The sequence below is a fragment of the Marmota marmota genome, unplaced genomic scaffold (genome assembly GCF_001458135.2).
Source record: "Marmota marmota marmota unplaced genomic scaffold, marMar, whole genome shotgun sequence".
Lineage (NCBI taxonomy): Eukaryota > Metazoa > Chordata > Mammalia > Rodentia > Sciuridae > Marmota > Marmota marmota.
In genome coordinates, this window is record NW_025999873.1 from 904,186 (window position 1) to 927,814 (window position 23,629).

The window sequence follows — 23,629 nt, forward strand, 5'->3', positions numbered from 1 at the left end:
ATCTGAAAAAGCATATGATTTGGGTTTTGTCTTAATCTGTGGGAAGAAGACCCTTTTTATTAATGAACAGTTTAACCCACTCGTATTTACTACGGCAACAGATATACTTGATCTTATCTTTTTAAAATATGTGTTATCACTGATTTTTTTATGTAGATATCTTCATTTTAATAAAAAAGGTGCATTTTCCAAAGTATGTCTCTCAGAACACTTCATGAAATTCTTCTACAGAACAAAATATACTTGAGAAAAATGCATACTATACTGAACTCTTAGTGAATATATAAAATCCATGAAATTGAAAACTAATGACAACAGAAGCCAGTAACTCCCGCTCAAGCCCTTTGACCAACCCTCCACCACCTGTATTCCACCACTAGCCTTGGAATACTAACAATGAATTTAGAAAGTTTATGTGTGACTTGCAGAAATGGGGCACAAGAGGAAACTTCTCAACTTTTGTAGTGAGGGTTAGTGGAGAGCCTTGGAAGCTAATAAATCAAGAATTCATAAAAACATAGTATATTATTTTATGTAGAATTATAGGGATAATCACCGCAGCTTTGAAATGCACCAGAAAATAAGTTGGACTATGGATGGATAGAGGGACAAAAAGATGAATGAATATAGCAAAATATTAATTATAGATCCAGGTGATGTATATTTGCATGTTCACTTATATAAGCCTTTCACCTTTTCAGATTAAAATTCTTAAAAATGAAATATTGACACAAATGTGGTTGAGAATGATCATCAAAAGAGACTGCTAGTGTTCACCACCATCCATGCTATCCTCTGCTTGACACACTGCAGACACTTTCCAGTCACTTGGCGTCCTGGTGGGGCTGTGTGACTGAGCTTGGCCTGTGGAATGTGGGTGGAACTGGCATGCACCACTTCCAGGTCCGACCCTTAAAGCCTCCTGCAGGATCCTCTAAGCATTCTCACTCTCCTGAATTCAGGCAGATGGATGGCAATCTAGGAGCCATATGATGAAGATGAAGATGAACATCTAATAACCATCAATAATTCCTCTAAAGGCACCAACTCACAGCAGACTGCCACAGGAGGGATAAATAAACTTTTACTGTCTGAACTGGCTATTTAGGGGATTCATCTGTAACTACAGTTATCATTACCTGTAATACAGAGTGCAACCTGAGGAAGTATTACTTTTATATGTCATTTGTATTTATCTTTTAAATGCATACATATAAATTTACAACAAGAAGTAAGCAGACTGTCAACTAGTATCAGGACGAGGAAAAGGCTTCTAAGCTCATTTTCTAAGAGATCTTTAGCATACTGGGCACCTTTGCTTGAATACAAACAGTAAAAACTGCAAAACAGACCCCTTCCTCTGGGTTTATACAATCGCAGCTGGGCCCACTCACCCCTTTACCCAGATGTCTTTGAGTAGTGTGCAGACTGCACAACCATGTTCAACAGCCCTCTCTGACAATATAAGAACTGAAAACCTGGTTGGAAACAAGAGTTGTTAACTGGGACCTTCTAGGAAATAAGAGATGTGGTCTTCAGCATGCTGTTCTGTTTCTAGCTGCCCTTAGACACACATCCTTTCAAGTCACTTGATCAATTTTTCTTACCCATCCTGCAGTACCACAATGCGTTACAATGACCCAATTCAGAACATCGCAGATACCACCAAAGATGAACTTTGTTTGCCACCACAGCAAATCCAAGGGCTAGAAAATAAATAGCAGTTAAAAACCTGCCTCCTGCCTGGATACACCCCAAAGTAGGCAAGGAAGAGAAGACCTGGAAGAGATGGTGCCCTCCAGCCCTCTGAATCCTGCTGAAGGAGTCTGAAAGGAGAATTTTACCCCCATTTATTCTTTATTTATTTATTTTGAGATGGGGGTCTCACTATGTCACCCAGACTGTTTTCCAACTCCTGCTTCAGCTTCCCAAGTAGCTGGGACTAGAGTTGTGTGCCATCCCTTTAAAAAGATCCTCCTCACCCAAACATTTGAGGTCCTGCAGATCCACAAAATCCCAAAATTGTGACTGACTGCTCTCCAAGGTCAGATTCTAATCCAATGCACCAATAACTGCCAGTGGGAGGCATCTAATACTGTTCCAGCCCCCATGGTAAAGCAGAGTGGAAATACGTTTATCTTTAACAAAACTCTACTTTCCAGAATCTCACTGATACATTTCATCATAGCAATAAGAAGAGACTAGTTAAGATTACGCTCATCCTTTCAGTCAAATGTCCAACATTGAAAGTCCTTACCAAGATTTCCCAATCAAGTGTCTTTAACTTCAACGAATCAGACTCAGTTCCCATTCTGAAATTATATAAACCCTGAAAACTACAAACACAAAAGTGTCATTAGCATAAAAATATCTTGGATTTCTTATTCATCAGAATGCTTTAAAATGTAAGGTCACTTAGAAATTGAAACACAAAGATCCAAAAAACTCAAAAGCATTAACAAGAATGACAGTCTTTTTACAATTTTATCTCACAGGAAATAATAATAAACAGGGTTTTTTCACATTTCTTGGGCACTAGTGAGAGGTGTTTTGAAAATGTTACAAATCCTTTACCTAATAAGTTATCAACAGGGTTTACCCAGGCTTCTTTACACAGAAAAATCAATATACTGTTCTTATTTTTGTATATATTGGTTATTCTGCACAGAAAAGTTTGGACAAGTATTGTGTAACTAAAGACTTCTATGTAACCTATGCAGTAACCCCACCTCTAAGATTTTTCTTGACAGTGTTTCTGTGTAGTTATTGAAGTTTTCAGTCCTGGCTATTGTACCAGTTCAACATGCCACAGAACCAGGGAGGCACCCACCTTTGCCCAGCCCCAGGAATATGGTCAAAACAAGCAGTTCAAGGACTGAGGCATAAATGACTGAGGCTGAGACAACCAAGTTTTTAATCATAGCACTGCTCCCAATTCAAGGGATAAATCATTTGGACAAATCAGTTCACTTCAGAGCCTCAATTTCCTGGCTCAAATTAAAAATTAAAGATTACTCCTTTAAAAAAAGATTTAATAGTTATGACTGGTCACATGCCACCAATGGACTCCAACATTAGATCAACTATCTCTTTCCAATCACCTAGGATGCCATTTTTGAGACTAAAATAAAATCCACTTGACTTCATGTGTCAGTACAGAAACGTTCTGTTTCGTTTTTTTAAACGCAACCCGTGGTTATTAGCATCAAAATCTGTGCGGGAGTCCAGGATGAAGGACCAGAAGATGAAATCTAGAGCCCAGCTGTCTCTACAAAAGCTCACTCCCTTCATTTCCAAGGAAATAAAAATTTGATAAACTGGACAAGTTCTGGCATCCCAGAATAAGGACAGATTATGTTGGGGGAAGAAACAAGTCACAATCAAGCCCTTGGTCTGAGTATGAGTAACAAAATCAGCTGACGGGGTCGCCACCTTCCGCGGGACTCCAGAAAAGTGTGTGATATGCAAATGATGCACTGCAAAAAAAAAAAAAAAAAAAAAAAAACCGGACAATGAGCCAGAAAACCACTGCCAAGTCACACTTTTCGTCGCCCATGGCCCAGAAAGTCTGCAAGAACTGCCTACACCGCATAGGAGACCCGAAGGGCCAGAGAGGTCACACGGTGACGCCTTCACGAAGACCCTTCCCCGACCCCACTTCTCGGGCCGGGCCTGGGAGCTCCTTCCCGCTCCACTCTCGGGAGTCCGGGCTGACCCCGGGGCTTTCAGGTACGTGTTTATAGCGAGTGGCATTTCCTGGTCGCGGAACCAGCACAGGTAATTTCACAACCCCATCAGCGCATTCCAAAGGCAAGAATCACATCGCGGGAACTTCACCTTTCCACACTCGCCCCCACTCCGCGCAGCGGGTAGCGCCACAGCCGCCCGCCCGCCCGCCCGGGAGGCGGGTGGGGGGAAGGGCGCTCGGCAGGGGAGGGGGCGCGGCGCGACCCCCAGCCAAACCGCACCGACCTGGTTCGGGATCCTCTGGCCGCCCAGAGTGGTTGCCCATGCTCTGCTGACTCGGGAAGCTGCCGGCTGGCCGGCTTCGGACAGGGTGTCCACCGTGCCGCAGAGCGCGCTGGCTCTGGCTGGAGAGGCAGCTGCGTCCGCGGGTCCGCTCCAGTCAAAGAAAGGGCCGGGCGCCTTCCAGTTCCCGGCGGCCGCCGGCTGAGCCGCTCCTCGCGCCCGCGGGCGGGCCCGCCCCCTCATCTACATACCGCCCACCCTCCTTCGTTCCACGCGACCCGCCCCCCTCATCTGCATCCCGCCCGAAAGAAAGGGCTGGCCCTCCTCGACTCCACGCGGCTCGCTTGGCGCGGCCCGCCCATCTCATCTACATATCCCCGCCCATTCGTCTGCATATCGCTTCCCCGGTGTCCAAAGGGTCCCCTCCCGGTCTTGGGACTGACGCACCGGTTGACCGACTTCTGGCCTCCATCCGCCCACAGCGAGAACTGCAGTTGGACAAGGTAGGCTGGAAAAACCCCACTGCGGAGAGGCTAACGCCAAGAGCCACAGAAAAGGCCAAGTACCGCGCATGTGAAATTAGATCTATCAGAACCAGAAAAACCTAGAGTTGGCACAGAGAAGACGCTTAATAAAGATTTTTCCGGATGAGTGAATGAATGAATCGATGAACAAACAACTCTTGGGGAGGTGAAGAAAAAATAACGCTCGCAAAGAACATGCCCACTAGTCAAGAAGAATACTATCACTAGTAATAAAAATGCATGCGGATCATAAATATTTCTATTTATATACTATACTGCCACTGTTGGAAATGATTAATTTATGCAAATTACCTTGAGCAGCTCTCATTTTACAGTGAAAACACTTAGAACTAACTAAATCTGCAGTGACAATATTTAGAAGTTAAAAAAATCATTAATGGAATGCTAGTCCTGTCTTCTGCATCATTGAACATTACAGTCCATTTTCAGTCATTTTTCCTGACTATCAACATATTAGGACATTGCTAATCACTCCCAGCATTTCAAAACTGTATTCACTTGGTTTTCAGGATGCTATACTCTCCTAGTTTTTGGTCCACCTCCCTGGTGGCCTCTTCTCAATCCCCTTTGTTGGACTTGACCTCTAGACTCTTGAGTGCCTTACAGCTCAGCCGCCTGACTTCTCAACTCTCTTGGTCTTTTATTTCCCAATTTGTGGCTTTTGTTGTTGTTGTTGTTGTTGTTTTAATAGGGGGATTGAACCCAGGGGTGCTTAACCACTGTGCCCCACCCCCACCCCCACTTTTTAAATTTTGACACAGGGCCTTGCTAAATTGCTGAGGGTCTCACTAAGTTGCTGAGACTGGCCTTGACCTTGTGGTCCTCCTGCCTCAGCCTCCCAAGTTGCTGGGATTACAGGCATATGCCACCATGGCTGGCCCTACTTGTGGCTTTTAAATACCATCTAAATATCTCCAGGCTGGTCCCCTCTTCTGAAGTTCAGACTTTATTTATCCAACTACTTTCTCAATGACACTTCTTGATGATTCCACTTAGACATCTAAATAAGCATCTCCAATTTAACCAGAACAAAACTGAACTCTTGGTTTTCTCCCATAGATCTATGCCCCTCATATCTTCTCCATTTCCATAAAAGGAAATTCCATTCTTCCAGTGACTCAGACCATAGACTTCAATGCCTCTCACATGCCACAACCAGTTAATCAGCAAATCCCGTTAGTATAGATTGTGTATATCATAAATGCCACTATGTTTCAGTACTTCTTACCTCCCCCACTTACTGCCAAGCCACTTACTGTCCAAGCCACTGTCATCTCCTGCCAGGATTACTGCAACTGCCTTCTAACCAGTCTCCCTTCATCCCCTGCTTCTCTATAGTCTATTCTCCACATACTAGAATAGAGAGTGATGCTTCTAAAACCTAGCTCAAATCATATCATGCCTCCATTTACAATACTCTGATGTGCTTCTGTCTCATGTAAAGGAAAAGTATAAATCAGTGGCCTCCAAGTCCCAGAATAATTTTCCCCTTTCCTCCTCAATGAACTCACCTTCCCCATCTCACACTGGTTTTGCCGCACCAGTCTCCCTACTATTCTTCAAATTAGCTGAGCATGCTGCCACCTAAGGGCCTTTATACTTGCTATTCCCTCTCCCTGGAACACTCATCAAGATACCTATGTTAAATTGACCATATGATTCACTCTCACCTCCTAGGTCTGTACTCAAGGCCTCTTCTTATTAGGAGCTTCTCTTATAACACCACATTAAAAAGTAAAACAGACCCTCGACCCTCCTGTCCTCTTCTTTTCTGATCTCTGTGACCCTTATCACCATTTTGTACAGTAGGGTTTCCCTTATCCAAGGGGAAAATGTTCCAAGACTCCCTGTGGATGCCTGATATCACAGATAGTACTGAACTGTACCTGTACTGTATGTTTTCCTGTGTGTATGTGCCTATGACAAAGTTTAACTTACAAATTCAGGCACCATAAGAGATTAACAACAATAACTTACTGTAGTTCTTAGCAACCTCAGCGTATGATTTTTTTTCTATCCTTACTAATTTGCAAAATATTTTTATTTAAAGGAAGCACATGGGATGTGGCTCAAGTGGTAGCGTGCTTGCCTGGCATGCGTGCAGCCCGGGTTCGATCCTCAGCACCACATACAAACAAAGATGTTGTGTCCACCGAAAACTGAAAAATAAATATTAAAAATTCTCTCTCTCTCTCTCTCTCTTTAAAAAAAAAAAAGGAAGCACATTATGGCATCTCTTTTGCACATCACATCCATATTGCCAGCATCACTGGTCTTGTGCTTCGGGATCATTAATAAGTAAATAAGGGGCTGGGGATGTGGCTCAAGCAGTAGCTGGCTCGCCTGGCATGCGTGCAGCCCGTGTTCGATCCTCAGCACCACATACAAACAAAGGTGTTGTGTCCGCCAAAAACTAAAAAATAAATATTAAAATTCTCTCTCTCTCTCTTTAAAAAAAAATAAGTAAATAAGGATTACTTGAATAGAAACACTGTGATATGGTGACAGTAGAGCTGATAACCAAGATGGCTACTAAATGAGTAATGACAAGGGATAATGTATACAGTGTTTGATACACTGGACAAAGGGATGATTCACTTCTCAGAGTGGGACAGCCTGAGATGTCATACTTATAATGGCACACAATTTAAAACTTACAAATTGTATATTTCTGGGATATTCTATATTTTCAGACTGTAGTTGATCATAACTGAAATTGCAAAAAGTAAAACCGAGTATGGGGGCTGCTATATACTCTGAGTATACTAATTGCTTACCCTCCCCTGGAATATAAGCTTCATGAGAGCAGGAACTCTGAAGAAATGAACAAATAGATGGAAAAAAATGTGTAGAATTCATCACATATAAATCAGTCCTTAGTTAGACATTATTTCTTTTTAGTGAAAGTACCATAAATTGGTTTCTCAAATAAAATTAACTGGAGACAAAAGTGTCACAGTTTTCTTTCTGTAATCTACCAAACCTAACACAGCTCTAAACACAGAAAAGCAAATGGACTAAGGAAAATGTGACACAGGACAAAAGGAGAGCAGAAATGTGTATGAGATCATGTCAACCCCCTCCCTTTAAAAAAATGTGAATAATCAGCCCAGAAAAGATGGCTGACTTCCCCAGATGTTTCCAGAATGATAGGTAAAACCTGAGTTTGTGAACATTGTTAACAACAATATAACTTCAGTTTATAGAATAGTTACATACTTACCACTAGAGTTTGGAAACTGATGAGTCATTTTATTAATTTATAATGTGTTGAGTCATTAACATGTCTCTTTATAAACACTGGACAAGTAAGACACCAGCCCAACCTGGACGCCTATGGCTCTTTCAACTCTCACATCAAAAATATCTGGATAATCCTGTGTATCTTATGTCCTTAACATGGTTCAGATGTTGCCTCTCTCATCTCTTGCTGCATTCGCTTTAATGTGGGCCTTCATCTCTTACAAGAGTGACTGAATTAGCTTCCCAGTGACTGAATTGCTGCTTCCAGTTTCGCTTGTGTTCAAATTGCTTCTCCTTCCCAACTTTTTAAAAATAACAATTCTGACTATATCAATCCTCAGTTTAAAAGCTCCCTGTGACTCCCCTCTACCTTTAAGACAAAGTCCCTGGTTCTTAAGCCTGATAAACAAGGTCCTTCAAAATCTTGGACCCCATCTTCATACCTACTATTCTAGCCTCATCTTTCAAAAGTGCTATATGTCCTTCTACTTTATATTCCAGCAACATTAAGCCAGTTGTAGTTCCCAAAATACACCCTACTGTCACTGTCGTAGGCCTCTATGCATTTATGTCTGCTATCTCTCTGTTTTGATTACCATCTCATAATTTGGCTGCCTGGCAAATGCCTAGTCATCTTCTATGAATTGGATAGTGCTCTCTTACTTCTGCCTCCCAATTCATCAGTGAAGCTGTAACCTCCAATGTGGTGGAATTTGGAGATAGGGTCTTTAAGAGATAATTAAGTTTAAATGAGGTCATAAGGGTGGGACAATCTGATAGGATTGGTGGCTTTAAAAGAAGATCTCTCTAGCCTTAGGCATGGTGTCACAGGCCTGTAATCCCAGCTACTACTAGGGAAACTGAGACAGGAGGATCTCAAGTTTACAGCCAGCCTCAGAAGCTTAGCAAGACCTTGTCTCAAAATAAGAAGGGCTATGGGGTGTAGCTCAGTGATAAAGCACCAATGGGTTCTGTCCCCTGTATGATGTGTGATGATGTATGTGTGTGTCCCTCTCTCTCCCCCTTCTTCTTGCTTTCTCCCTCTGATAATGTAAGGACACAGTGAGAAGGTAACCTTGTAAAAGCCAAAGAGAGAGCCTTCACCATAACCTGGCCATGCTATCTGCATCGTGATCTCAGACTTTAGCCTCCAGAACCTTAAGAAATAAGGTGTTGTTTAAGCCACTCAGACGATGGTATTTGGTTCTGGCTGCCCAAGCAAACTATGGCATCACCTCCTCTGATTAGCCTGCCCATCCCAGGCAGAATTAAAATCCTTCTCCTTCCTGATACTTCTCCATTTTGCAAATGCTTGAATTTCCCCATGTAACTACACCATTTGAATCATTCTTCTTAGGAGACTATCAACTCTCTGAGTGGCAGCAATGCTGTCTTATTCCTCTTTTCCTCCCTAATACCTAACATAAAGTAATTTTTAAAATATTTATTTACCTTACAGTATGGTGAAAACATTAATTTCTCAAACTAAAAAAAACTGACATGAATATTTGAATTGTTAAAGGAACCTTTGCTGTCTACAGAAATTGTTATACAATGAGAAAACAAAGACATCAAGTCTATCCAGATTTAATCTATAACTTTAACATAATTCAAATCAATCATGAACTTGATGTGTTTATTACTAGGTTCACCTGGAAGAATAAAGGCATTGGGAAATCCAAGAAAATTTGGAAAAGAAAGAATAAAGAATAATGAAACCTACTTTATTAGAATTTCAAAATGCCAAAAAAAATCACATAGTAATGTGATCACAATAAAATGGAAATTAAAATATAGGTTTAAAAGAATTTAATATAAAGTGGCACTTAAAGCTAAAATTAAGCAAAACCCCTATCTCACTCCTTATGACTAAATTCCAATTCAATACTACTTTAATGGGAAAATGTGAAAATGAGAGTCATAGAAGAATATTTATAAAAAATATATAAAATATCACCTAAAATGTACAAAAGTTGGGCTGGGTGCTCAAGTGGTAGCGCGCTCGCCTGGCATGAGTGCGGCCCGGGTTCAATCCTCAGCACCACCTACAAACAAAGATGTTGTATCCACCGAAAACTAAAAAATAAATATTAAAAATTCTCTCTCTCTCTCTCTTTCTCTCTCTTAAAAAAATAAAATGTACAAAAGTCTTTATTGTTCAGTTTTTCATTTTGAACATTTTCAAATTAATCTATAAGTGTCACAATTATAATACAAAGATCACTATTATATGCCCATCATCTACATCTACCAATTGTAAACATTCTACCACATTTGCTTTTTATTTCTACTACCCCTCCCCAATAATTGGGGGAAACTGAGGGTAATGGCGAGGGGGTATATGGAAAATTTTTATACTTTCCATTCAGTTTCCTATAATCTAAAAAATAAAATCCATTAATTTAAACAAATCACAATCAAATAATAACCTGGAGCTGTAATTAACACTATAAAACAGGTTTAACACTCTGCGGATGACCTATCTATGAGACAACCCTACCTCTTCCTTATCAAAGAATTCCAGGGCTCTGACCCTGACAGAAGGGTCAGGAGTGATTCTTTTTTTTTTTTTTTTCAAGGTGCTTTTCTTTTTTTTTTTTTTTTAATTTTTTATTGTGGGTTGTTCAAAACATTACAAATTTCTTGACATATCATATTCCACACTTTGATTCAAGTGGGTTATGAACTCCCACCTTCACCCCATACACAGATTGCAGAATCACATCAGTTACACATCCATTGATTTACACATTGCCATACTAGTGTCTGTTGTGCTCCGCTGCCTTTCCCATCCTCCAGGAGTGATTCTTAATTCACAGTCTGAGTCAGTCACAGTGATTCCATTCTCCTTGCTAGTGACTAGACTGGGCATGCTGTGGGACCTACTTCTGAACAACAACACATGAGGGGAGGTTTGTGGGCGGGTGGGTTGGGAAAAGTTCTCCCATTCTTAAGGAGACCCATTGGAAGACCCATTGTTCTTGCCCTGGACTCAAGATGGCCAGAACTATAGTCAGAACGCCAGGCCAACATAACCTGGGATGATAGACCAGAAAGATGAAAAGAACCTGGATCCCCAATGGCATTACTGAGTCCCCAAATTAAACAACCTTCTGATCACCTAGTTTTCTTTTCTTTATTGCAGCGCTGTAAATGGAACCAGGGCCTTGTGCAGGCTCAGCAAGTACTCCACCACCTCTTGTTTTGTTTTACAACAGTAGTACACTTGTCCAGTGTTGAAGTCCAGCTGAATCGGGTATGATCTGACCTAGTAGCTACTCTTTTTCTCTTCTTACAAGTAAAGAACTGAGATCCAGAGAGATTAAGCTATCTTGCCCAAGGTCATGCAGATTAAATGTGGGGAACTGGAATTTAATTCAGGCCGACTGCCTCCAAAGGACTTGTTCTTTCTACACCACCCCATTTTGTCTCCAGTAGAAGCTGGGCACAGAATCTTCAAAGAGAAGCCAATATTTCAGGAGTCAGAGAAAACAAATAGTATCTTGCAATATAAGAAACTATAAACTGTGGAATATCCTTAAGGAGAAAACTCTCTTAAATTATTATTATTATTAATTCTCTTAAATTAGAAAGAACATATTTTCATTCTCAGTTTGTATTCTTAACTTGAATATGAATGACAGCCCTACTGTCTAAAGGAAAGAATATCAATATAATCAGCACTACAAAGATAATGTGTTTTTTGTTCATTTGTTTTTGGCAGTACCAAAGGTTAAACCCAGGGGCACTTTACCACTGAGCTGCATCCCCAGGCCCTTTTGTTTTTTATTTTGAAACAGGGTCTCTATATGGTGCCTAGGCTGGCCTCAAACTTGCAATCCTCCTGCCTCAGCCTCTCTAGTCTATGGGATTACAAGAGTTCACCACTCTTCCCAGCTATAATCACCACTGAAAAACCATGTACAAGGCTCTGGGTTCAATTCAGAGCACCAAAAAGTTAATTAAACAACAACAACAACAAAACCATACCCAGAAAAATCTCCCATACTTATCTCAGTCACAGACTCATTAAGTGACTCTGTTCAGGCCACCCCTTGAGAAGATTATTATCAACCTACTGCCTTGTCTCAGAATCTGGTACAAATTTAAAAAAAAAAAATGTTACTGGCCTTCGATGTTTTGAAGTACTTCACACTATATGTGAACAAAAAACAGAGTTGAATTCCTATCTATGTATTTTGTGCATCCCATATTTTCCTAAATTATATTTCTGGGGTTAAAAATGGGGTCACATGGGGCTGGAGATGTGGCTCAAGCGGTAGCGCGCTCACCTGGCATGCGTGCGGCCCAGGTTTGATCCTCAGCACCACGTACAAACAAAGATGTTGTGTCCACCGAGAACTAAAAAAAATAAACATTAAAAAAAATTCTCTCTCTCTCTCTTTAAAAAAAAAATGGGGTCACATTAACAATACACAGTGTATTTTCACGGCTCTAATCATTTACTATTATAACTTGACCTTCATTCTCACTGCAAAGCTTCCCCAATTATTTCTGCCAGAAGTACGTTACTTTTTCTCAATGAACTTACAGCATGTGTTCTTCACATTCACTGGTCTTCCAAACTCCCTTAAGAAGCTCAGTGGCAGCAGCCCAGCCGTCCACCCTCTGTTCTACTGCACAAGGAGGTCCCCCATTGCCTCTCATCCCGGTTAACGGTTACCCTGCAGTAGGCCCTGGGGCTCCTCCACAGGCTCAAGCCTAACATCCACACAGTTCCCAGTTTCTGTGCCTCTGTAATCACATCCTGCCCCTGCTACTGACCTCCTCTAGGGGACACCCATGTCTGACCTGGATTCCCACAAGACCCAGGACTACCTCCCCTGACCCCAAAGGACACTAATATTTGTTGTGATAGTGATATCACTACTGACAGAGATGTTTGGAAAGATAATTACCATAGCTTAACACCAGTTGCTTCTAAGAGGGGATGTTTTGGATAAGTTTTATTTAACTTTCTTCTTTATACTTTCTTTTTTTCCCTATTATTCTCTTTAATTTTTTTAACTCATGGTAAAACACACATGAATTTTACCATCTTCATCATTTTTAAGTGTTTCTTTCAGTGACACAAAGTACATTCACACTGTTACATATTCATTTCCAGAATTTTTATCTTGCAAAGCAAAACTCTGTACCCATTAAACAACAACTCCCTACTCCCTCTTCTCCTAGCTCCTCACAATCACTGGTCTACTTTCTACATCTAAGGATTTTACAGCTCTAGGTAACCTCATAAGAGTGAGATCATACAGTGTTTATCCTCTTGTGACTGGCTTATTGTACTCAGCATAATGTCTTCAAGGTTGTCGATGTTGTAGCATGTGTCATAATTTCCTCCTTTTTAAGGCTGCATAGCATCTGTCCATCTATGAATGGACATCTGGATGGCTTCCACCTTTTGATTATTGCAAACTATGCTCTTATAAACGTGGGTGTACACATATCTTTTATAGTCCCTGCATTCAATTATTTTGGATATGTACCCAGACGTGGAAATAATGGATTATATTATACTTTTATTTTTAGGACATCACTTTGTTCTGTACTCTTTAAGTTATCAAGCATAAATCATTTTAATAAAAATGGCATTTTCCTTACCGAAAGTTGAAAATTACTAATTACCAAAAATAATAATTAAATAGTTTTATGTTCCTTCTGCTGAATATAACAGAAAAGATTTTCCATGCCTTAGAAGGAATTAGATTCCTTTATACCGTTAATAATACTCAGTATCTGTTTTGTACATGATACTATTCAAGTTTTCCATATACTAAGGGAGGACAAAAAGCTCAAATTTCTCAATAAGCCAAAGGCCAACTTGCTGAACAAGGACTTGGTTCACACAACAAAGAAAACCAAGAGAAACTTGAACATGAGGAGAAAAAGAGAAGGTAACAAAGCCAAGTCATTGAATCAGACACAAAGTTCCTTAGGTAAATAGCATGCACATTGGTCTAGAAAACATTCCAATTATGAAAAAAGAGGCAGGAAAAGTCCAGAATAGCTCTAGAAGGATAAATAGCAGATTAGTGGTTGCCTGGAGCTGGTGGTAGAAACAGTATGTGACTGGAAAGGGAAGGAGAGAGATTTTTGAGGTAACCAATGTTTTAAAACTCATTCTCAGTGATGGTTCTAACTCGGCCAATTTATTAACAGCCATCGGATGGCACATTTTAAATGGGTGTGGTTTATGGTATGTCAATTTTGCTTCAATAAAGCTGATTTAAAAAAAAAAAAAAAAGAAAATCAAGGGAGGTAAGTGCAAGAATTTTCAAGACTCTGTGTTGTTTCCGAACTAAAATGAGCCTTGTCCTCTCTTGGAATCAGTTAGCATGACTGGAGCTGGGAGTGTCTTGCCTGCTGGGAATAAAAGCCAGAATGACACAGGCTTGGAAGAAGAGGAAATAAGGGGGAAAAGATAAGGGAGAAAAGCTTCACGCTCACCCTGGAGTTGCTTGCTTACTGAACTGGGCTCAATTCAAAAACACCAAGGATTATTAGGGAAAAAAGAAGAAGCAGGACAAATTGGGACACAGTAAAAACATCTTAACAGAAATACACACGCAATGCTACAGAAGAGTTTAAAAGCAAGAAAGCATACCCTGTTGTGAGTTGTTCCAGAAAGGCCTTTTGAAGAGGTGCTACTTATAAGCTTGGTCTCTGCACATTTCTGTCAATGTCTGCAGTGATAAGAGGGGGCAGGGGGCAGCAGGGAGGGAGGCACTTGGCATAGACGTGCACATCCTGCACAAATAAGGGTGGGGCCACGGGCCCCTGTCTTTGTTCACCAGGTTGAACAAAGGTTTGATTGTGAAAAAGTCACGATCAAGGCACCAACAGGGAAAGGAGATAAGGCTGCAAAGGGGTCACATGAATCAAGGCAAGAGGTTGCCTTACCTAGTGAGGAATGCCTGAAGGTCATGGAGTGGAGAAATAGTCTGATGAGAGTCATGGCAGGAAGATGCTCTGGTCACACAGGAGTTCTCTCTTATAAACCATCTACTTAACATTTTACAGATAACCAATTCTCCAAAATAGCCAATGCAGCCCATGTTGTAAGGCATACTGTCTGATATCCATGGCAAGATGAATACTTTTGGCTAGTAGGTTCCTCTCCAAGACACCCGTGCACTTCTGCTCCCCAGCATTGGGTTGTTTATATACTGAGCCCAGTGTATATGTCCCCAAATCTGTTTATGCTATTTGTGTTGTATTTACCTAAATTATTACAAAACCAATGAAATATGAGTGGTGGTGGTGGGAAGATTATTTCTTCAAAATCCACACTCAATGTTTTGAAAAGCCTCAATGAAGGTGAGTCCCTAAAAGTGGGGACAGCAACTGCAAAAGACTAAGAGAATACACACAATCATATGAAAAGATTCTGCATGCAATCTTCTTAAGTACCTTTATTCTTGCTCATGTTTAAAAAAAAAAAACAAAAAACTTAAAGCCAGGAGTGGTGGTGCACATCTGTACCACCATGAGCCTCCCAGCAGTTTTGGAGACTGAGGGAGGAGGATTGCAGGTTCAAAGTCAGACTCAGCAATTTAGTGAGACTGTAAGCAACCTAATGAGAGCCTGTCTCAAAATTTAAAAAAAAAGTAAAAGTGGTTGGGAATGTAGCTTAGTGATTAAGCGGCCCCAGTTTCAATTCCTGTTACAAAAAAAAAAAATAGCCTAAAACTGGAAGTTACAGATTATGTAATACCAGTGTGAAAAGATGTTAAGGAACTCCAACCTACAGGCCCAATCTAAGAAAATGCTTTAGCCTATAACTAGAGATCAGTGAATGAATGCACACTTGAATGTTTTATGTGAAAATAAAATGAAATATATATGTTTATTTTTTCTTTAGGATTCCCTAATTTAATTTAATTTAATTTAAGAAAAGGCCTTGGGCTGGGGCTGTAGCTTAGTGGCAGAGCGCTTGCCTAGCATGTGTTAGGCACTGGGTTCGATCCTCGGCACCACATAAAAATAAACAAATAAAGGCATTCTGACCATCTATAAAAAGAAAAAAGAAGGGCTGGGGATATGGCTCAAGCGGTAGCACGCTCGCCTGGCATGCGTGCGGCCCAGGTTCGATCCTCAGCACCACATACAAACAAAAATGTTGTGTCCACCAAAAACTAAAAAATAAATATTAAAAAATAATTCTTTAAAAAAAAAAAAGAAAAAGAAAAGAAATGAAATTGTTTTAATTGCTGCATCCCTACCACCCAGAAAGATGCCTAGAACATAGTAAATATTTGTTGAATGAATGAATGCATATGCTGAACAACCTTGATATATTTTTGGCAAATAGTTGGAGAAGTGTTTTATAGTACAAGGGGCAAACTGGGATCAGAGATGCAGGTTTAGGAGTTATCAGGAACCTTGTCTATCTTGTAACTCCAGGGCTTGGACTAGTGATTCCTACTTGAGAGGACATAAGACAAATATCTAATAAAAGGTCTTCAACCTTAAAGGAAACACTTTTGGGGTTGGAAAGGACTTTAATGAAGACCTTCTAATCCTATCAATATATAATATCTTCATGAAGGACTTGTTCAGTATAGAATGAAGACTTCTTTATCAATAATGTGGATCTCTTCATTTCCAGTATGCTTATCTCTGAAATTCCACAGCTACTAGAACATTCTTCAAGATATTAAGTCAAAACCTGGTCCTAATTTTACTTCTTACAAATGAGAAGTAAAAGTTTATTTTTGCTTGATAAAGTGTAAATGATGGTAGTTTGGGAAGAAAAAAAAAATGTCATCCCCAGAAAGCAAAGCTTCACGGATGTTCAGAGCAGCTTTATTCACAGTTGCCAAAACTTGGAAGCAACGAAGATGTCCTTCATTGGTGAATGAATAAACTGTGGCACAACCAGGCAATGGAATATTATTCAGCCCTAAAAAGCTATAAAGCCATGGGAAGATATGGAACAATACTAAATCCATATTACTAAGTGAAAGAAGCCAATCTTCATAAGCTGTATGCCATATGATTTCAATCATATGACATTATGGAAAAGGCAAAATTTAGAGATAGTAAAAAGATCAGTAATTGCCAGGAGTTAGGGGAGGAAGGGATGAACAAGGCAGTGAAACTATTCTGTATGATACTGCAATGATGGACACATGTCACTCTGTATTTGTCCAAACACATGAAATGTATAACACCAAGAGAGAACCCTAATGTGAACTATGGATTTTGAGTGATATTGATGTATCAATGCAGTTAATGGATTGTAACAAATGTGCCAGTCCTAATGGAGGATGCTAATATTTGAGAAGGAGAGGGAAAGAACCTTCCTCTCAATTTTGCTGTGAACAAAAAACCCTAAAATAGTAGATCTTAAAAGTTTTAAGAAAAAAAGAAAACAAAACTTGAAGAGTCTAGGCAAGATGCTGTAAAGTCTAAGGCAGTTGAATGTTTTAAATTTTAATTTTTTTTTTGCCATAGTTCCTAACTAGGGGATTCTATTAAGGAAGACGGTTTTAGGGGAAAATCACATTTTATAAAAAATACCATTTCAGTTTTCATTCTTGGTGCCTTATACTGTCATCCCTTGCTAACTGAGGGAGATGGCTTCCAGGACCCTTGGCTGACATCAAAATCCTCAGATGCCCAAGTCTCTTGTTTAAATGGTGTAGAATTTCCATATAACCTAGGCACGTCTTCGTATATATTTTAAGTCATCTCTAGATTACTTGTAAATGCTGTTACACAGTTGTTATACTAAAGTTTTTAGGAAATCATGAAATGAAAATAGAAGTCTATACATGTTCGGTCCAGACACAATTTAAAACAAAACAAATATTTTTAGATGTAGATGGACACATTTTATTCATTTGTTTTTATGTGGTGCTGAGGATCAAACCCAGGGCTTCACACATGCTAGGCAAATGCTCTACCATTGAGCCACAACCATAGCCCCAGATGCATTTTTTTTTCCCAAATATTTCTGATTTGAGGTTGGTTGGAAACAGATGTGGAACCCATAGATGTGGGAGCCAACAGTATATATATCATTTCATTTAATTGTCACAACTGTCTGTGACAGATAGGATTAACCCCATCTTCTGGATAAAGTAACAGGCTCAGGAAGCTGAGCAGCTTATTCAAAGTCACACGTGATGCTTCTCCAAGGAGGCTAAAAGGTTCTAAGCATTAAATTCTGACACCCATGTGTAATAGATTCTGACTGAAGAATAAAGGTGGTGAAGTTTCCTCAAGAAACCAGTATAACCATCCAGGTTGTTACTGATGTGCTTATAAGTAAATGTATTAAAACCCCAAATAAGACAAGAAGGCCTGGGTGAATTAGGAGATTGTCAGAAACCTATCAGAAAATGATCTAAACTAACACATTTTTATAAAATGAGAAGGAGCTACGGTAGTTCAAAATGATAAGGGCAAAATCCACCCCAGGAACCAGATGGATTAGTCAGGAAAAATCACCAATAGTAAACTGCACTCTGCTCTAGGTCTTCTCACAGAATTTCATTTTAAAATCCACAGATTTGGCTAGTCCCCGGACTAGGAATGAAAGTGACGGTGGATGAATTTGCTTAAAGTCACAAGCCAGGATTTATGGAGAGGTCAGACAAGCTTCTTCTAGGTCTCCCTCATGGCCAACTTTTCTTAAAGTTTTCTTGTTGCTTTCCTGACTGTACGAGTATTTTCTGTTCCTCTGGCATCAAACCCATACATGATTTCTAAAGTAATAGCCACATAAACTGTTAAATATGTGTTAGTTTAATATATGATAAATTTCTTGGCTTAATGTTCTAAAATCAATCCCCACCACACAAAATCACCCCCACTGGTTTATCTTTTGGAAATGATCAAATAAGGATAAATATCCCTGGGTTTTTTTTACAAAAACCCAGCCAGATTTCACTGCAGAGAGGTGTGATATCAACAATACATACGTCTATTCTGACCCTCTGCGTGTAATTTGCTTAGGAAAGGTACTTTGTACAGTATTAAACTAATTTTTGAAGTAGAAATAAATACCCAAACCAAGACAATTCAGTGGCAAGCTCAGTAATCCAAACAAACTCTCAGGAAGAAAGAACCCAACGCTGAGAATCCACTGTGTGTCAGCAGCCAGGAAAAGCAGCATACGAGATCTGGTCATGTTTTCCATTAAGGGACTTGAACATTTCAGAAGGTCATGGCTGAGTTCAAGGGCTGGAACTTTAATATTCCATGAATTCAGTGGAAAGACCTCCAGTTTCCCTTCCACCCAACGTGATGATTACACAGAACCAGAAAAGCAGAACTTTCTTTTGGAACATAAAAACTTGTTCTTCTGTAGGATTCTACAATTCTCTCCCTTTTCTCCTCTTCTCTAATGAAACGTGGGATACTGGCACCAGGTCACACTATTCCAAGCATAAATCCACTCGAGGGAAGGAGTAGAAATCATGGTCACTCCCTTAGAAAAAGTAATAAATGAATGCATATATTTAGAAGAAGTAGGAGATTTCATTCAAGGAATTTAGTCATGATGATCTAACAGGAAGGGCAGTCACAGTAGAAAATGTCTTTGTCCTCTATCTTCTATGCTATAGTCATATAGCACTTGAGTTTTTACAATGACCCCCAGCATTTATATTCAAAATGTACCATCTATATCTATCTATCTATCTATCTATATATATATATATATATATATCAGTTAGTAGACACTAATTTATGTTACTATAAATATCTATCATTGATAACCTATCTTCCTTCATCCCTGAAGTTTCAACCAGTCTTTACTATTCTAGCACACTTCCAAGCCTAATTATATTATTACTCCAGCATACCCTCATTCTTAATGTATTATTACCCAAGCATATGCCCCACCCTTACTGTATCATTACTCCATCAATGTTCTACCCTTATAGCATCAGTACTCCAGCATATACTCCACCATATTCCTCTAGCACATCCCCCAGGCCTTACTAATCCTCTTTCCTTCCACAAGCATCGCTTGGTTTAAGGACACTTAAATCTAGCAGTAATGCTGTGTTTACTTATTAAACATTGCAGTAGTAAATAGTAAATGTATATATTGTTTTAAGAGTGTAGAGGAAACATTAACCTATGGGGTGCTAGTGGACTACTCAGCTATATTATATTTGTTTCACATAATCACTTTGTTGACTTTATAATATTCAAACTTGGACCCCTTCAGATTTCCAAAGGAGAGGGTTATTTTTGTTTTTGTTCTTTTTTGTTTGTTTGCAATGGTAGAGCAGCAAGGGCTATATTCAAAGCATAAGGTGGACGACGGTTACATTTTCCTACTGTCAATTTCTATATCCCATTTCTATGGAAAGATGGGTGATGACATCGTCAAGCTGTTTCCTGCTGAAAAAGGGTGAAGTTGGGGGAAGCAAACCAAAGTCCTTGTTCTCTATCAGGTGAGGTGGGGACAGTGAAGGGTATTCAGCCTCAGGGCAGTCCAGAGGTCCACAGTGACAGATGGCCGATGACTGGACAGGTATACGTAGGAAGTTTGTTGTTTTTAATGTTTCTAATAACTGGATTCTTATCATCTCATTCTCATGAGTCACATTTCCCTCTTTCCTCTGACTCTAAAAAACTCGGAGACAATCAACCTACCCCAGTACATATGACTCTCCTAAATGTGCATTAATTCTAGTCTTCGATTTTTCTATTTCCCAGCCCCATTTCCTCATTTATTGTATTTTTATATTCTGACGTGCATCTCTGGAACACTTCTCAGATTCTTTCCTACAAGAAAAGGTATACATAAAAACATATACAATTCCATTTCTCGCTTTTCTTTACAATGATTTTGGAAATGCCCTCTAAACCCCTGCAATTGACTGTTGAATGTCCCTTTCCACATGCCAGGTCCTGGGAAGATGCATGCAAGCCAGTAGAGGCAGAGGGACTGTTCAGGCCTGTAATCACACCAGAGTATCACCCAAGCCTTCCCTTGATCTTTGATACTACAACATTCTACAAGGAGAAGCAATTTTTTCATCAAAGGAAGCAGGAGATCTAACTTTTCAACAATGCAAACAACTTGAAATAAGAAACACATTTAAGTGACTTTGAAATGTATGATATTAAGAGAGCTACTAGTTGGACTCAGAGTATAGCTTAGGGGTACAGTGTTTGCCTGGCACATGTGAGGCCCTGGGTTTCATCCCTAACTCCAAAGAAAGAAGAAACGAAGAGGAAAAAAAAAAAAAGTTCCTGAACCAATCTTTCCCTCCCTTTCCCAAGGGGAGGGGCCAGAATGATTGCTGAGTACTGGACAATGCAAGGAGAAACACCGGCAGTGGGCCTGGGGTGGCTGGAGGTGGGTGGAGGTGGCAGGTGGGAGAAGGATTTGTGAAAATGGCTGCATTGAGCACATACATAAATAGAGTATAAGGAGAGCTGTATTTCTCATTCCCAAAGATGACAGTTATAAACACAGACTGGGCAAAGCTAGAAAGAACCCTGAGATGTTCAAATAAATGAATTTGGAAATATGGCTTCATAATATGCATATTATATTTTACTATATATTTTATATGTATTTATGATATATTTAATATGTATTTTGTATATTTATGATAATGAATATAGTTTTTGTATAAATTTATAATACATATCATATGGTATGTAAATATCCTATGTGAGTATTTATAATCTATAAAGTTACAATATAATATGTTGTATATGTGTATACAGAGAGAAACTTGTAACCATTTATTGTTATGAATAATATCATCCGAGCACCAGGGAAACACTTCACATCTCCTTTCTTTGTCCTTGACACAAGAGGGAAGCTGTGGAGGTTCATGGGGTTGTACTGCTGTCCACACTGTAAATGGAGCCTGATTTTTGGAAAGCAAAGTAGGACACCGGGAAAGGGCTTCCTAAGAGATAACACAAACAACTTAATTTGTTAAACCACTTTTAGACACAATGAATATGATAGAATCTTCTACTGAGCCAGAGGTGCCAAGTATTCATTATCTGTTTTCTTTCTTTTCTTCTCATCCCAACGGGTGGTTTTGGAATGAATTCCTGCACTATCTGCAACAGTTGGAAGGACGACTGAGGAAAAGTTTCACAAAACTAAACAATTCTTATTACTCTCAAATTTGTGTATATATAAATCTAAACATACTATAAGTCATATGTAGTACAGGTTTTTGTTTTGCTTTTTTGGTAGTGTTGGGAATTTTAAAAACTGCCATGTGTTCTAAGGGAAGATTCTGTTAAGGAAGATAGTCTAAGGAGGAGAAAGTAATCACATTTCATAAAAATATTTCTTTCAGGTGCTACTCTAGATGCTTATGTAATAAGATTAGCTTTATTTTACAGACAAGGAAATAATAAAAATGAGTAGGAATCAATGAAGTTGAAAGCAGAAAACAATAGAGAAAATTAACGACACAATGCTGGTTTTTACAAAGATCAACAAAATTGATGCACATCTAGCAAGACTAAGAAAAAAAAAGAAAAAGAAGAAAAGAAAATACAGATTTTGAATATCAGGAAGGAAATGTATATCACTACAGATTCTGCAGTCTCAAAAAAATAAAATACTACAAATAACTCTACACAAATAAAACTGTATAACCCAGAAAAAATGGATTGTTTGAAGAACACAACTCACTCGATGTGAAATAGGTAACATGAACAGCAGTATAACTCTTAGGGAGAATGTGAATTTGTAATTTAAAAAAATCTCCTACTCTTGGGCTGGGGATGTGGCTCAAGTGGTAGCGCGCCACATGCACGGGGTGTTGGGTTCAATCCTCAGCACCACATAAAAATAAAATAAAGATGTTGTGTCCACCAAAAACTAAAAAATAAATATTAAAAAATTCTCTCTCTCTCTCTAAAAAAAAAAAATCTTCTACTCTCTGCCCCCCTGCCCCTTGCTCCCCCCCAAAACCAAAAAACTACAGGCACAAAAGTTTTCACTAGAGAATTCTACCAAATACATAATGAAGAATTAATACCAACCATATGTAAATTTTTTTCCAGAAAATAGAAGAACTGAATGTACTTCTCAATTTACTTTATGAAGCAGTATTATCCTGATATCAAATCCAAATAGTACAAAGCATGCAAATTATAGGCTGTTAGGAATATAGGTGGAAAAATCTTTACAAAATACTAATAAATAGAATTCAGCAATGTTGAAAAAAAGGGCTGGGGATGTGGCTCAAGTGGTAGCACGCTCGCCTGGCATGCGTGCGGCCCGGGTTCGATCCTCAGCACCACATACAAACAAAGATGTTGTGTCCGCCAAAAAACTAAAAATAAATAAATAAAAATATTTTTAAAAAAAACTGAAAAAAGTCAATCAAGTAATCGACCACATCCTGGACAGGTTAAAAAATGAAAAATCACATAATCATATCTATCAATATGGAAAGAACAGTCAACAAAATCCCATCCTCTTAATAAAAACTGAAACAGAGGAAAAATCCTCAGAAAAATCTGAGAAAAACTGGAATATAAAGAAATTTATCAACTTAATTAAGAGCATCTACCAAAAAAACCCCAACACCAAGATAATGTCTAAGGGCTGGGGATGTGGCTCAAACGGTAGCGCGCTCGCCTGGCATGCATGCGGCCCGGGTTCGATCCTCAGCACCACATACAAACAAAAATGTGTGTCTGCCGAAAACTAAAAAAAAAATAAATAAATATTTAAAAAATTCTCTGTCTCTTAAAAAAAAAAAAAAGATAATGTCTAAAGACAAAATGCTTTTTCCTTAGGACCAGGAACAAGGCAAGGATATCCATTCAACATTCATTCATTCAACAGGTGCCAGTGTAATAAGGCAAGAAAAGGAAATAAAAAGCATATAGATCATAAA

At 39.2% G+C, this 23,629-nt stretch overlaps 1 protein-coding gene across 11 annotated transcripts in view; it reads right to left on the reverse strand.

Annotated features, from left to right (window-relative positions):
* Positions 1–23,629, reverse strand: part of Specc1 (sperm antigen with calponin homology and coiled-coil domains 1) — a 273,402-nt gene that overhangs the window by 159,516 nt on the left and 90,257 nt on the right. Inside the window, exon 1 of one of the 11 annotated variants that reach the window (XM_048786187.1) lies at positions 3,973–4,178. The exons of the other annotated variants lie outside the window; for them this stretch is intronic. Coding sequence (XP_048642144.1) covers positions 3,973–4,012 — 40 coding nt within the window. The 5' untranslated portion in view covers positions 4,013–4,178. Of the gene's footprint in view, positions 1–3,972; positions 4,179–23,629 lie in introns of those variants that run through there. 11 annotated transcript variants of the gene reach the window in all.